This window comes from Anser anser (genome assembly GCF_964211835.1).
Source record: "Anser anser genome assembly, chromosome: 7".
Lineage (NCBI taxonomy): Eukaryota > Metazoa > Chordata > Aves > Anseriformes > Anatidae > Anser > Anser anser.
In genome coordinates, this window is record NC_139727.1 from 27,551,679 (window position 1) to 27,565,391 (window position 13,713).

Genomic DNA, 13,713 nt, shown 5'->3' on the forward strand with positions numbered 1-13,713 from the left:
GCTGAACTGTAGCTAGGAAGACTGTGCCTAGATTTTAGGAAAATCTAGATATTAGGAAAGCAGTGACGTTACTGAAACAGTGGCATTGCTTGCCCGTGCAAGGCACAGGGGATCTCCATCAGAGGTTTTTAAGAACATGTTAGATGAACATCTCTGGAATGACTTAAAGAAAGCTCATTCTGCCTTTGGGACACAGGAGGGACTAAATAGCCTCCCAAGGTCCTCTTCTGACTTACTCTGACCTCAACAACACAGAGCAAAAATAGAAGTCCTGAAGAGAACAAGACACTAAAAGGGATGCAAAAGTTAACACTGTCTTGGTTGTGTTTATTTTACACTCCTTACAAACGTTACACTAGTAGAAGCTGATGAACATTGTGTTTATTTTTAAAAGACATTTCACAATCCTGATTTACTTGCCTTTACTCCCAGAGACAAACAGTAGAACAAAACTAAGCATGAAACGGGAGTCTTTGTTTGCAACTCTGTATCTTTTTCTTTTTAATGGCAACCAAAATGCCTGAGCTGTCACTTTTATCTTGTTTATGAAATATTCATACCCAGCTTCCTTTCTGCCAACATCCTAGGGACACCCTTGGAAAAGAAAATTATGTATTAAAGGACGTACCCCTGAGAGGGAAAGTTCTAATGAAATGTTAACAGAGCAGCTTCAAACTTGAGTGAGACCCACATTGTAGTAAGGCTATTCCAGCTGATTATTAACTAATCTATCTGCATTTCTAAAGTCCCCTATTCTCCGTGGTACCTACCCTCAGCTTCCAGTTTGAAAATTAAACAGATATCTAATAGTGAAAATCTGCTGAGGAAAACAAACAGACCTATCAGGAAAGAACTAATTCATAGCACATGCTGCCCCACTGCCACCCCTAAAAAAGCTCTTCTGCTCTGAACTGCTGACTAGTTTAGTGTTCCCCGGGGCGTACACAGCTTCTTAATTTGAACCGAATGACAGCTGGGCGTAAAAATCGCAGTCTGTGTATCTCACTCGTCACAGTGGGATAAGAGCATCATCAGATGAGGAAAGTGAGGAACAAGCCCCCACATTGCCTGCACAGCCAAATGATGCCCCGACTCCCCAACCCCTGAATTTTGGTTTAGGTTTGTGGGGTTTGGGACCAACATGTTGTTTCAGGGTGCTACGTACGCCTCTTCAAACATGGTTTGAAACACATGGCACCTACTGTCTTAAATGGGGGCAAAAGAGGTGAAGATGCAGTTCCCTCACCATCCTCTCCTCTCCGACAACCCCCTCCAGAGCGAGTCTGTCCTGACCATCCTCTCGATCAGCTTCTTCCACAGCATGCCATCCGACGTCACGCGGTACCACTCCTTGCACACCAGCTCAGCGGCGCACAGCGATTTGGCATCCAGGTAGGACAGGATGTTCTCAGCAATATGATCCAATCCCCGAGCTAGGAAAAAAAAAAAAAGAAAAAAAAGAAGAAAAAAAAAGCATTATTTGTTTGGGAGCTGTGCAGTTTAAAACAACTCCCCTTACTAGTACAAAGATGCGCTCTCTTCCCCATCCCTTTCCAGCTACTCTTCTGCATGCAGAGCTGGACCAAATGCACAGATGAGCATTTGTGGCTAAGTTCAGGAGTGAACAGCGTTCTCCAACTTCCTTTGGATATAACACAACAAGTCATTAAAAATAATAAAGAATCCAAGAAGTCATTCCAATCTATTTCGATGGGTTTTAGCACTAGGGGGATATTCTATGGATGGCATTTCCAACTCAGCGACGCAGCCCCCAAAATCTCTCTATATTAGGACCATTTCTCATCTCACTGCTACAGCTGTTCTCATGTTCCAACGGCTCAAAAGCTGTTTTTGCTAAAGCAGTAGCTTTTAAACGTAATGAAGAAAAAAATATATATTCCCAATGTGTGCCCTGAAGGGTAGTGGTACCTTTAGACATGGGGGAGGGAAAGATATGCAGATGTACAGACAAGGGGAGAGGGAAGAAGAGGCTGGCTGAGGAGAAAGTGAAGCAGGTTTGCTAGCTTCATCCATTTCAGTGGGTGGAGGGAAAATATGCACCAAAATTATATAATTTGCAAATATTTTCCAGTGCGAATACCAGGACTGGCTTTGTTTCAACACGGCTGGAGGAAAATGTAGAGCAGATGAGTAAAAAGCCAGCGACCAGCAACAATTTCAGGGCATGGCTCTGTAGCCTCGGTTGCAACTAGGAGACATCGCTGCACTGGGGGCAGCAAGGGGATGCTCTGCTTTGTAACCAGAGGGATGGGCCCAGCAAAAACGTGCCCTCACACGTTCAGATGTGATCACCAGCAAGACATCAGAAAAATAAGATGCCTTTTAAATGAGATGTTGCGTAAATACAACTTGTCTTTGAGGCTGCTGAATTCCTGAGTGAGACAGTGTCAAGGCGTCATCCCACTTCACGGGTCACATTTCGGAGGCTTTGTCAAAGCTGTGGTTGAGACCCCACTACCCCTCAGGCATCATGTCCAGACCAACCCAAAAGGAAGCACGGCAGATGGGTATTACATGCGTCTCCCTTCCAGTTCACATCTGGGACACCGTTAAATACGTCCTTTCTTGCTTTTAAAACAACGGCCTCAAAGACCAGGCCCTGCTTGTCAGTGACAAAGAAAAAGCAGCAAATGCAGTTGTACAGTCACATCTCCACACGTCAGCAGCCCAAACTGGGGGCAATCAGCTGATTCTTATTAGACTTCGTAAGAAACAAAAGGCCCAACCTTTGTTTGGTTTCGTTAACTGAAAGATCTCAAAATTATCTCCTGGCACACGATAACAAGGAAACTCAGCACGTCTCCTCACTCCTTTCAAACATCCTGAGTTTATAAACACACTCGGTGAGACTTTCTGCCCAGCCTTTTCTGCTTCCATTCACAGAGCAAAAAATGCACGGGAATGATTCCACGCACAGCCAGAGAGAGCAGAAAGAAGCCTGACATTTCTTATCTTTATAGGTGCAAAATTAGATGTCAACCTGCAAAATAAAAGCATCAGCAGCCTTTATTATGTATTTAATCTGAAAAGATATATACAGCCATTACATGAAACACTCTCTTAAAAAAGAAGTGTTTGTAAATTTAGATTGACACTACAGCAACTCGTGGAAAGAGAGAGATATTTTGGTGAACCTGAGGTGGAAATTGCACGAATTCCACAATTTAGTAGGGCAGATGTGAACAATTGTGCTCCCCTCCTTCCCCACCCTTGATGCCTGCAGTCCTGAGCTCTCTCCTGGGTGGAAACAGCATATTTGCTTTCCCAATCTGTGTTGCTTCCAGTGGGGAAACAGACAGCCACCCACCAGGACATTAAAAATGCCAGCCCATGTAGCATCCACACTGGCCTTTTTACGTAAGCAGCACAATCGCAAGAAATTATTTTATATGGGGAACAGATTAGTGGCTTTAGGAAGCAAGGCTACGCTGCATGAAGTGGGGACAGTATTCCACACCCACAATTCTGTCTCTGACCCACCTGCCCCTTCTGGATATTCAGGAGCTTTACTTTAAGCCTAGCTGTATTGAGGTGTCGTAACTACTTTAGGTTTCCATCACTGTAAGTCATGCTTTTGATCCTAGACAGATTCTTTGCCAAAAAGAAATACTGATGTTTTGGCCTCCTCTTCCCACATTTATGGTAAGTGGAAGGGCAGAGCTATCTTGGCCTGGCAGCAAACAGAAATAATTTTATTATTATGTGAGCCACATATCTACTGGAGCACTGCTTTCTTAAAAAAATCTCCTTGCACAAAAGCTTTTGCTAAACTAATGTGAAACACGATTAGCCCTTCAGTCCTCCAAACCAACTGTTAAAGGAATGTTCCAGTTATTTCACACATGAAACCCTTATAAAATGACTTTGCCCATAAAAAATGTTAAACAGCTTGGAAATGCTAAGCAAAGGCCTTGGTTTTTTTAGAAACGGAACAAAGTTTGTTAAGTACGCAGTTAAGCTGTATTTTTCAAACAACCTTAATTCTGTCCTAAGCACTGGGAAAACATTCTGAGCCAATTTTCCTCTATAGTAGTGAAGTCTGCTCGTGATCTAAAACTACCTCTGGTCATTCTGTGGGACAGCACTAGGAGGACAGAGATAAGATGCCTCATGATTCTGGAGTATCTTTATTGTTTTATTTACTTGAGGGGAGAGCAGGAAAGAGAATGAAGGTGTAAAAAAGAAACCAGAGTACTGAACACTTGCACATTTCAGAAAGCTACAAAATACTTAAAGAGTTCAGTTTTTTTTATTGACTTAATTCAAAATTTTAGGTTCACCATTCTTTCCTCAGCAGTTTCTGAACCTTCCCTTTTCCCACCACCCTTACTGGAAACCTGCCTATACCAAGGACATTCTGCACCTCCCAGACTGCAGTCTGAGCCACTACAGTTCTTTGTCATTCATTTTCTCCCTTAGAGAGAAATATATATGTTCACTATATTCACTAGGACATTAGCACTTTGAAAATATGCAAATTGACACTTGTGCTTTCTTCGAGCACACGGTTCCCACAACTGTTCATATATTCAGATATTAGCTGCCTAATTCTTATCTATTCTGCACTTGGATATACCAAAATTCAAAGCTAGAGCTGCCTCCTGAGTAAGTGTGAAAAGACCACCAACAAATGCGGTATGGCTGGGAAATTTTGGATGCCTGTGAAAATATTTCTAGTATTTGCCCAAAAAGTTCACAAAAAAGGTTGTAGCACGAAATTAAACAAGTGAAAATTAGATGTATTGGCTTGCTCTGGTGGAATTTTGTGGAGGAAGACCTGGAAAAATCGTGTAGCTAACTGTATGCATACTTCCACTTTAAAACTGGGGAAACCAATGCACTTTCAAAGTACTCTCTGTTTTCCTGAAACAGAACAGCTCCACAAGTTATAATGCTGCTCTAAGTACATGCGATTATTGCCACTGGACTACTAAAAACTAACATAAAGAAGGTACTTAGCATAACTAAGATATTTTTTTTTAATGCTACAACAACCATTTGATTACTGGCCACAATGAGCTTAAAAATCCAGAGTCTGCATACTTAACATCATAGCAAAACTCCTGCACTGCCTTCATGCTTTGTACAATTCAGAGTTAAACATGTTTTTTCCATCTTTTTTTCCATCTTATTTTGATTTCAGGCTGAGAAATCCCTTCTGAAGAATGATCAAATGACTGGAAACTCCTCTCTTCACACAGCTATGTAGTTTTAATTTAAGTTTTTTGGTTATTAATGTATCGTTGTGGGCATTATGAGCACAACTACCTGTCCTGTGGCTTGTGATGACTCTCCTTAAGATACACGTAAGAACTATTCCTAGCCAAATCATGTTGGTATTAGATCTATTAGATCATGCCTTGAGAGATGGTAGGAATACAAAACAAAATGTTCCTATATTTTGCATTGGTATGGAACTTTTCATTCAAAAGTTATCATCTATTTTGCAAGCTGACCCTTGAAGAGACCTCTTCAGCAGGGCTGGCCAAAGTCACAGGAAGCCAAGGGGAACAGTTTTCTGGAAGACAAGACGGAGGAACAAGCTTCCTCTGCCTGCAGAAATACCTGGCAGTGCGGTGATGAAGTCCCTCTGTAACATGGGTTTGAGGTATGAGTTTATATGTCCGTGCTGGTAGTGACACATCTGGGAGATGAGGTGCTCCACGAACTCCACCTGGTCAGACTCGGACCACTGTTCAAAATACTTGACGCAGAGCTCCTTCTCCTTCTCATAGCTTGCAGACAGTTTTCTTTGCTTGGGCACAATCATACTGGAAGTGCCATTGGCAAGTTTCGTCTGTGAAAGGAAAGAAAAACCCAAATGATTAATAAGAAAAGAAGCTCAGGTGGTTTTATGATTATTTTTTTAAAGATAACAGAAGGAAAAAACACTCTGATACATAAAGTTGGCCAAGACTGTGTATCTCATTTGCTGCTGTCAGTCGGAGTGCTGTCACGGTGAGCTGTAACCCCTGCAGGACAAGGTACTGGTTCATGTCTGAGCTGCACATGAAGGACTGGTTAGATGGGAAACCATGAGTGCCAATTTAATAAAAACAATTTTATTTACACCTTGCAGACAGTAAGATGCATTTGGATTCCTAATCTGCAGTTACCAGTTATGTCAATGCACTAACAGAAAAATGCACTTGTATTTTCTTCTAAAGAATGGACTGCTGCTACAATTCATAGGAAACGCCTGAAATGGATGAGAAAGAAACGGATTATACTTCTTTCAAGTACAAAATTATACCCCGAGAGTAAAGCCAGCTAAAACACACCCTGATATATGTGACATACTTCCTTCGCAGAATGAAAGATCTTAAACTTTCTGAGCATTGTTAATATCTCGTCAGAAAGGCTCAACTCAAAGAGTTTCAGGGACAATACAAAACACTGACATTTCAATTTACTACTTGATAGCAAGATGTAATTTCTGCTTTCTAAACAATTTAACTGGAAGGAAAGTGCACATTTTGCATTGCAGGAATATCCTTTGTCCAAGAAATATTAACCATTTATTGGGAAATTATTTTTTCCCATACAGGTCAGATAGTTTATTAAATGATAAATCAAGACTTTTGTTTCTTTTTAGGATTCATTATCCCTACAAACTCACTTCTTTATCTCTCCAGTCTAGGAATACATACTACGGGTACACATTTAGCCAAAGCAAGTCCAATGTTGCTGCAAAGACTTTCCTGTACAGCACCCACCCTGTGACAATTCTCATTTTCCTACTATATCCCACCAAAAACATGTGATTTTCTCTTTTTCGCTCCAATACTTAACATCAAATAGTGTTACAATACCAGTCAATAATCATTTTTATTTGCAAAATATATTTAGAAATTCTCTATTAATTATCAAATAATTCGAAACAAATTACAGACACCGAAATACGTAAACCATTGATTTAGGGGTGCCATATTTCTGTTGTACGATGACAATTCCAGGCAGCAACCTCTCTAGACTTCATTGACTTCAGAGGAAAAAATGAATACCTAAATGTCTGAAATGATATCTAAAAGAAAAATATGGATTAACTCATTTTACAGGGAAAGAAAAAGAAAAAATAAGAACAAACAACTTTTCCCAGCAAGTGCTGAAACATGTTTTGAGACCACAGAAACTAGTTATCAAAGCTGGGTTTAGAAAGCAGGAATTCATTGTTGCTGTGGAGAAAAGAATTCCTGTACTTCAATAACCCCCTGTCCTGCTAGCAATCCTGACTTCAGAACACCAAAAACATTGTAATTTGAAAATCTACCTAACTATTGATCATTTACATTCCATTTTATAGTGCAAATCCACCCAAATTTCAGCATTTCCATCAGATCTGGACAGATTTTTTCTTGTACAGAAATTAGCTGCCATTTTTAACAAGCATTTTTTTCTATTTTGGTATTATGAATTGAAACGTGGAGATCATATCACCCATGCTTAATTGTGCAGCTCAGTGTTTTCAACCTTACTTTTATCCCCACTCCTCCCTGCAGACTTGCGTGTGTGTTGAGTAAGACCACGTAAGACACGGCCTATGACTGATCTACACTACTTCATTTGGTCACCACACAGACAGCACTGACTGCAAGTGAGTCACAAACCAGTGCACTATTGGGCAGCAGGAAAGAAATACTTTCTTTTGGGGCAACTTTTTATGTAGAGAAATCTCTAAAGGGACTGTGGGAATGACATCCTTGGTGTGAAAGACTGGAGTTTTCCTAGCGAAGTCCACAGCTAGCAACAGCCTGGCAAAAAACGATTACCAATGGACTGCCCTGTACATTGGTCTTAGGGGATTCTGGTCATTTCTGCTGCAGTTAAGCTGCCTGCAAAACAGACACCCCCATAAAAATGCTGGATTAAGACGGAGGAGAGATGTTCTTTCTACAAGCTTGATGTCACTGAACTCCTCTTTTTTTTTCTTTGCCGTGAAGTCAATCTTACAATAGGCTGTCTCAACAAAACATTTTTTAAAAGCCTATACCTCTGCCTTTTAATGTGAGAGATTAAGTCTTACATGATGCTGAGCTGGCAGCAGAGCAGACAGCTGATGTGCACAGACCACAAAAGGGGCAACTTGTGCTTTCATGGGGTGGCACCAGCTTCTGGCCCTTGCTTGCCTCCTGAGCACCCTTTTCACAGCAACCTCCAGCTCCCCACTTACCTCTAAAATGTCAGCCTGGGGTATCAAATAGAAGCTGCAACATCTGTAAAAAAATCAACTAATGGCTCATGTGTGTGTAAAAACAGATGGCTTAGGTGGGAGCAAGTCATCTTGCGTACATCCCAAGTGAATACAGGCCTCTGGGGCAGGAATAATGAGTAAATTAAAGAGCCTATTGACCAACTTGTAACCTGAAGTCAAACTCTAGGCTGATATAGTGGATCTGCTAAGAAAAGCACTCTATGTGTTACAGTGAGTATGTCCAAATTAGTGGAGAGCAGTACAATGTGTTTGTAGCTCTGTGTGCTCTACTTTGGCCACATGTGACAATATCAGCTTGAGACACTGTTTGCACCCCTGCCCGTCCCAGTTTGCCATCGAAAGGAGCAGGGACAAGCCCACAGCTAGCTGTGGCATGCCCAGCAGGTCCTGTGGTCTATAAAGGCAGAGGACCAGGCAGACAGGGCAGACCACAAACACACCGGTTCTGCAGATAAGACAGATGAACTCACAAGGCTCCAAAATCATGCGACTGCAATGCATGCACCCATGCCTCCCCCAGACCGTCTGTAGCTACAGTTGAGAAGAAAATTCCAAAACTTCAGTTTGAAGATTCCTGAAAACCCACGGGGGGTTCAGTGAAAAAGGCCTGTTATTAAAAAAAAAAAAAAAAAAAAAAAAAAAGGAACAACAAAACAATGACATCAAGCATCTGTATTATTAAAGCACTGGGGGGGGGGGGGGGACCGGTTACAAGCAGCAAGAGAATCGATTTGGCTTCCTAATAAACCCTGATGACTCAACCTTTCTGATCAACTGCCTCCAGTTCATTGCAAACCACCTCAGAACAGCAGCAGTTTGTGTTTCCTGGAGCACGCGATGGCCTACAGCCTCCTCCTGCTCCTGGTACCACAGCCAGGCCTAGCCTGACGAGGCGAGAACCACCCCACAGGCCATGCACACTGCTAGGTTCAATATTCATCCAAACATGAATATAAATATAAAGCATATTATGCTTTTTATAAACTTCACCTCCAGAAGTGGCAAAGAAGAATAAGCACTGGTAGTCTGGCACCCCGGGAGAACGCTTGGGTGCAACACAGCAAACTACTAGCTTGGAACAGAGAAAGCTTTTTGTGCTTCCCTTTCACAAACCCCTGGTAAGTGAGGGCTCGGCGATGCCCAGGGTGGCTCTGGACATGCCAACCCATCTGCAAGGACAGCCGAGGTGTCCTCCTCCAACGGTGTGCCCGAGCTAGTAGGCCGTGCTGGGAAACCCAGGGGACTGCCTGCCTCAGGTTGGTACTAGCTCAGGGATCTATGTACTATGCTCCATTGCAGCCCATAATTACAAGACCATTTCTCCAAATGGCTACATTTAACACAAAGCACATTTGTATGCCCAGTGAAGTAGAAGAGGACTAATATATGAAAGGACTTTAATCTAAATAATCGTTCGCGACTATAGGAAGGTGCCATATTTCAGCACAGATAAATAAAGCCTGGATAAATCTGCTGCTTTGCATATAAAACAAAATAGCTGTGGTATATCACAGCTGTAACCCACGTATGACAACCAAGGTTATTTTTGTTTTTGTTCAGTAGGGGGGCTAAGAATCCTTCTGAAGCACAGGGAAAAAAAAAAAAGCACCAGCACAGTTCTCTGATCATGGCATAGGCCTTAAATAGTGTTTTACCACCTGTACTAAAGGTCAAAACTTTGATTTTTTTTATTAAAAAACACAACATCTTCTAATTATCGCAGAGGATTTTATTAAGGCACTTTGCACAGTGTGGATGAATTCAGATTATACATTTCTTGATGTTAAGAGGAGATCTCTTTTAAGAAAAATAGAAGCTGTTTCCTAGAGTATCACGTGTGGCTTAATCCCAGCAAGGCTGGGACGTGCTGAACCTTCCAGACATCTTCATGCTGGAGCTCTACAAAGAGCGAGAGCTTAGGTCACCACCACAAATTTCTCACTGAGCTTCTTTCCAGATGAAATGAAGGGAGTTCCCCCTGACAACCCAGTCCCAACAGGTCAAACTGGGTTTCCTCCCTTCCTCCCCGTACTCACTGGGGCTGCAGACTCCGACCCAGGTAGATGTCTTCTACAGCTTATTTGCAGCTGCAGCATTTCACCTCCAGCTGCTTGCACTGCCAGTTGTGGTTAAGTCACTGATCTAGACAGAGCCACCTTAACAGGAATTTTGGATGGGTCTTAGTGAAGGGGAGGAAAAAAGAGGACATAATGTTTAATTATAAGAAATGATTGAAATAGGCACAGACATACCCCGGGTGCCTCTGCACTGCAGCAAGCTCTAAACTTGTTATCGTTAATGGTTTAAATTTCACTGTGCTAATCATTTCAGGACACAAGCCTTTCTTGATAATCTAATGAATTATTCCAACATCCTTCAGCAAAAAAAATCCTCCATGACAGCACTAATTACAAGACGTTTTCCCAGTGCTTATGTAAAATATGACAGAGCAGCAGCTTAGGGAATTGCAGAAAACTGCTTCTAATTTCCACTGAGAAACTGACAAACACCTCTCTTTCATCTCTCCCAGCTCTCAAGTAAGATTTAACTTTCTCATTTAGTTAATTACCGAGTGAGGATCATCATTTTCCCGGATCGGAGCGGCACAGAGCCTTTATCGTGTTAACTTGTGAACTTGATCGATGGCTGCTGCTAAAACTTAATAACTTCACCCCCTGGCAAATTGTAAGATAAATATAATAGGAGAAACTCTGACAGTAAAAACCTGCCAGAAATGAGCGCTGTGTTTATGTTTCTTTGCAGGCAGCAAAAAAACAACCGACAGCTTATTACTGGGTGCGTGTTACTTATATTTAAAAGACTCCAGGCAGTTAACTTTCTGCGTACTGCTCAAACTTTACTCACAAGATAAAAGACACGGGGGAAAAAAACGAGCAATTGGATGACAAAGAAAGGTACAGTGGAGGTGTGTGTCCGGAGTGGGGGGAGACGGTAACTTGACAATGAAAGCAAAGCCACGCTTGTGTACATATCCTGAATATTCCTCAGGATTAACCGCATTAAGAAACCAACAGTGAATCCAAACACGAAACTAGTTGTTTCAGCAGCAGCACAAACAAAGCTCAGGAATTTTGAAGCTGTGTGGGAAAAGCGGAGGGATTAAAAGGTACGAGGGTGGCAGCGAGATGTTTCGGTTTGATGCCTGTAAAGCTGCGCTCAGACGGGGAACGCCGGCACGGCTCGCTTCTCCAAAGCTACTTGTGAACCTGCTTGCTCCTGCCCGGGATGAAATACCACTCGATACCACTCCAACGCAGCAAGATGATAAAAAGGCTGAAACAGAGCTGGACCGTATGCCAGCCCTCCATACTACAGGGCAGAGCTAGTATTTCAGAGTCCTGTTGAAAGGGGGCTGTTTGCATGGCCTAGAGGCAGTAACAGCGTAATTAACAGGACACAGGTTCAATTTCTATGGCTGGCTTCTTCCTTTTTAGGCTTGTAATTACCAAATGCTGCAGAATTGATTCCCAGTCTGCCAAGGCTAAGCAAAGAGGCTGGAAGTCATTTATAGCTCCTTAATGGCAACTTCCCACCCAAGAGCTCCCTTGCTTCGAGATTCGGGGGGTGACGAGCGGGTGTCTCACCATAAAGAGCAGGATCTCACGAGCCACAGCACCTGAGTGACACGAGAAGGGTAGCCGGCTTCTCATTTTTCTCCCTTGCAGAGTAAACCTGCTTTTCTGATGTTTGACTTGACAGAAAAGCTACAATGCTAGGTCATTAAACAACTCACTCCATTTACTTTTATTTTAAAAGCTCGGTTTAGAATCTACCCATTTCTGCCTGCCTCCATCTCACATAACAGACTCTGTGAGGTTAACCATGGGTTTAGCACATATATGGACTTACTCGCTCAGTACTGAATTAGTTTCCACGCTGCGAAGCTCACTGAAACATTCTGAAAAACGAACATAACCCAGAAGCAGATGATCATCAATCACATCTGAGAGTCAAAAGAAAGCACCATGAAAGAAACCACAGCATCATTACTATTTATTTTCAAGAGAAAATTCAAAATATATGCTCCTACTGAAATTAACAGCCCCCTGGTTACTCAAGGAACTTGCAGTTTTGCCTGTCTGTGGCTTTCAGCTGTTTGCCCACATCTGGTTTCTAATCACACTGCAGAAAAAACTTTGTAAGAAAGGACACATCTAGATGAAAGATCACTGGAATTACGCTGGACATAGCAGTCCAACCTTCTGCACTTTCTGAAATCCTGGGGGGCCAATAGTTTTCAGAGGTACCATCTAAGTACCTATGATATGGTGTTAGCCTGGAGGGCACCTGGCTAAGGCTATTACCTCAGACACGAAGAAAGGGAGATGGCTGCTTTGTTTTAGGGCCAGAGAAAGCTGCAGACACCGGAGAAGTAATGCTCTGAGTCTCTCTGGGGACTGGGGAGGCAGGACTGAGCCATGGGTGCTTACACACCTGCTATATAAAGAGAAGCAATAATACCTTGCTGGAGAAGCTGCTCCCCTCCTACACTGCTACACAGTAAACAGCAACAGGGAGAGGAGATTAAAAAACTATTCTTTTAAGCTAATACTTAATGTTTCAGACAGACTAATAAAGTTTAATTGCCTGGAATCTCCTAGCTCTTACTGTAAACTTTCCTTTGATATAGGTCTCCCATCTAGATTTTAAGTGCTGGTAAAAACCTCCAAAATAAAATTTCTCTGATGCCAGCAGTGGATGTGAACTGGGAGTCCCTCTCCTCCTCCTCCCCTATCTCCAAGTTGCCTTTGAAAATAACAAGCACTGATGAGAAATCTGCTTGCATCAGCACAGCACTGGCATATGTTACTTTCCCAAACTAAGATCCCTGACCAAATGCATATCCAGACATATGGGGCGGGGAGGAGCAGACATCATCACTCTTAAAGAGCTAATTTCAGAGCACACATTTTATTAGGTGCAAACTGATCATACACAAGTTTCAAAGCAGATCCTACAGTAATAAGAAATCACTTTCCCTGGAAGCCACCCAAGGAACTGCTTGCTTTCTCAGAATGGTTACCAGAACCAGTGTTGAACTGCTGGGACCATTACATGTTATTACTGTTAATGGAGGGAAGGAACACTCACATTATCACTTGGAGAACCAGTCTACTAAAGTCATCAGGTAATGGCCAGTAGCAGCACAGGGCTCGTTTATGACAGGGAAAGGCATAAGCTATGCTCTAAGCAGCAGTTTCAAAGTTTTCTGGAACAGTTGCTTCTGTTTTAAAAACACCCAAGCATGATCTACTTAATGCCTGAGCGAAGTTTCTCTTTATGGGTGTTACCGTTGATTTTCTTTTTGCTCCAAGTACTCCCTTAACTCAGAAAGTGGCCAGAACAGGCAGAAGGACTTGAGTGGTATAAAACACGGCTTAACTGTGAATATATAACACTGGGAACCAACCCCCCAGTAGAGGGAGAGAATGACCTGAGAGATCTATTATCTGCAATTA

The 13,713-nt window shown here is 42.3% G+C and overlaps 1 protein-coding gene across 15 annotated transcripts in view; it reads right to left on the reverse strand.

The window, feature by feature from the left end:
* BTRC (beta-transducin repeat containing E3 ubiquitin protein ligase) overlaps window positions 1–13,713 on the reverse strand; it is a 119,048-nt gene that overhangs the window by 23,667 nt on the left and 81,668 nt on the right. For all 15 annotated transcript variants that reach the window (XM_083844793.1, XM_083844802.1, XM_083844791.1 and 12 more), the window contains 2 exons: window positions 5,587–5,818; window positions 1,247–1,433 (listed from right to left, as the gene is read on the reverse strand). In XM_083844793.1, coding sequence (XP_083700919.1) covers window positions 1,247–1,433; window positions 5,587–5,818 — 419 coding nt within the window. The remainder of the gene's footprint in view (window positions 1–1,246; window positions 1,434–5,586; window positions 5,819–13,713) is intronic.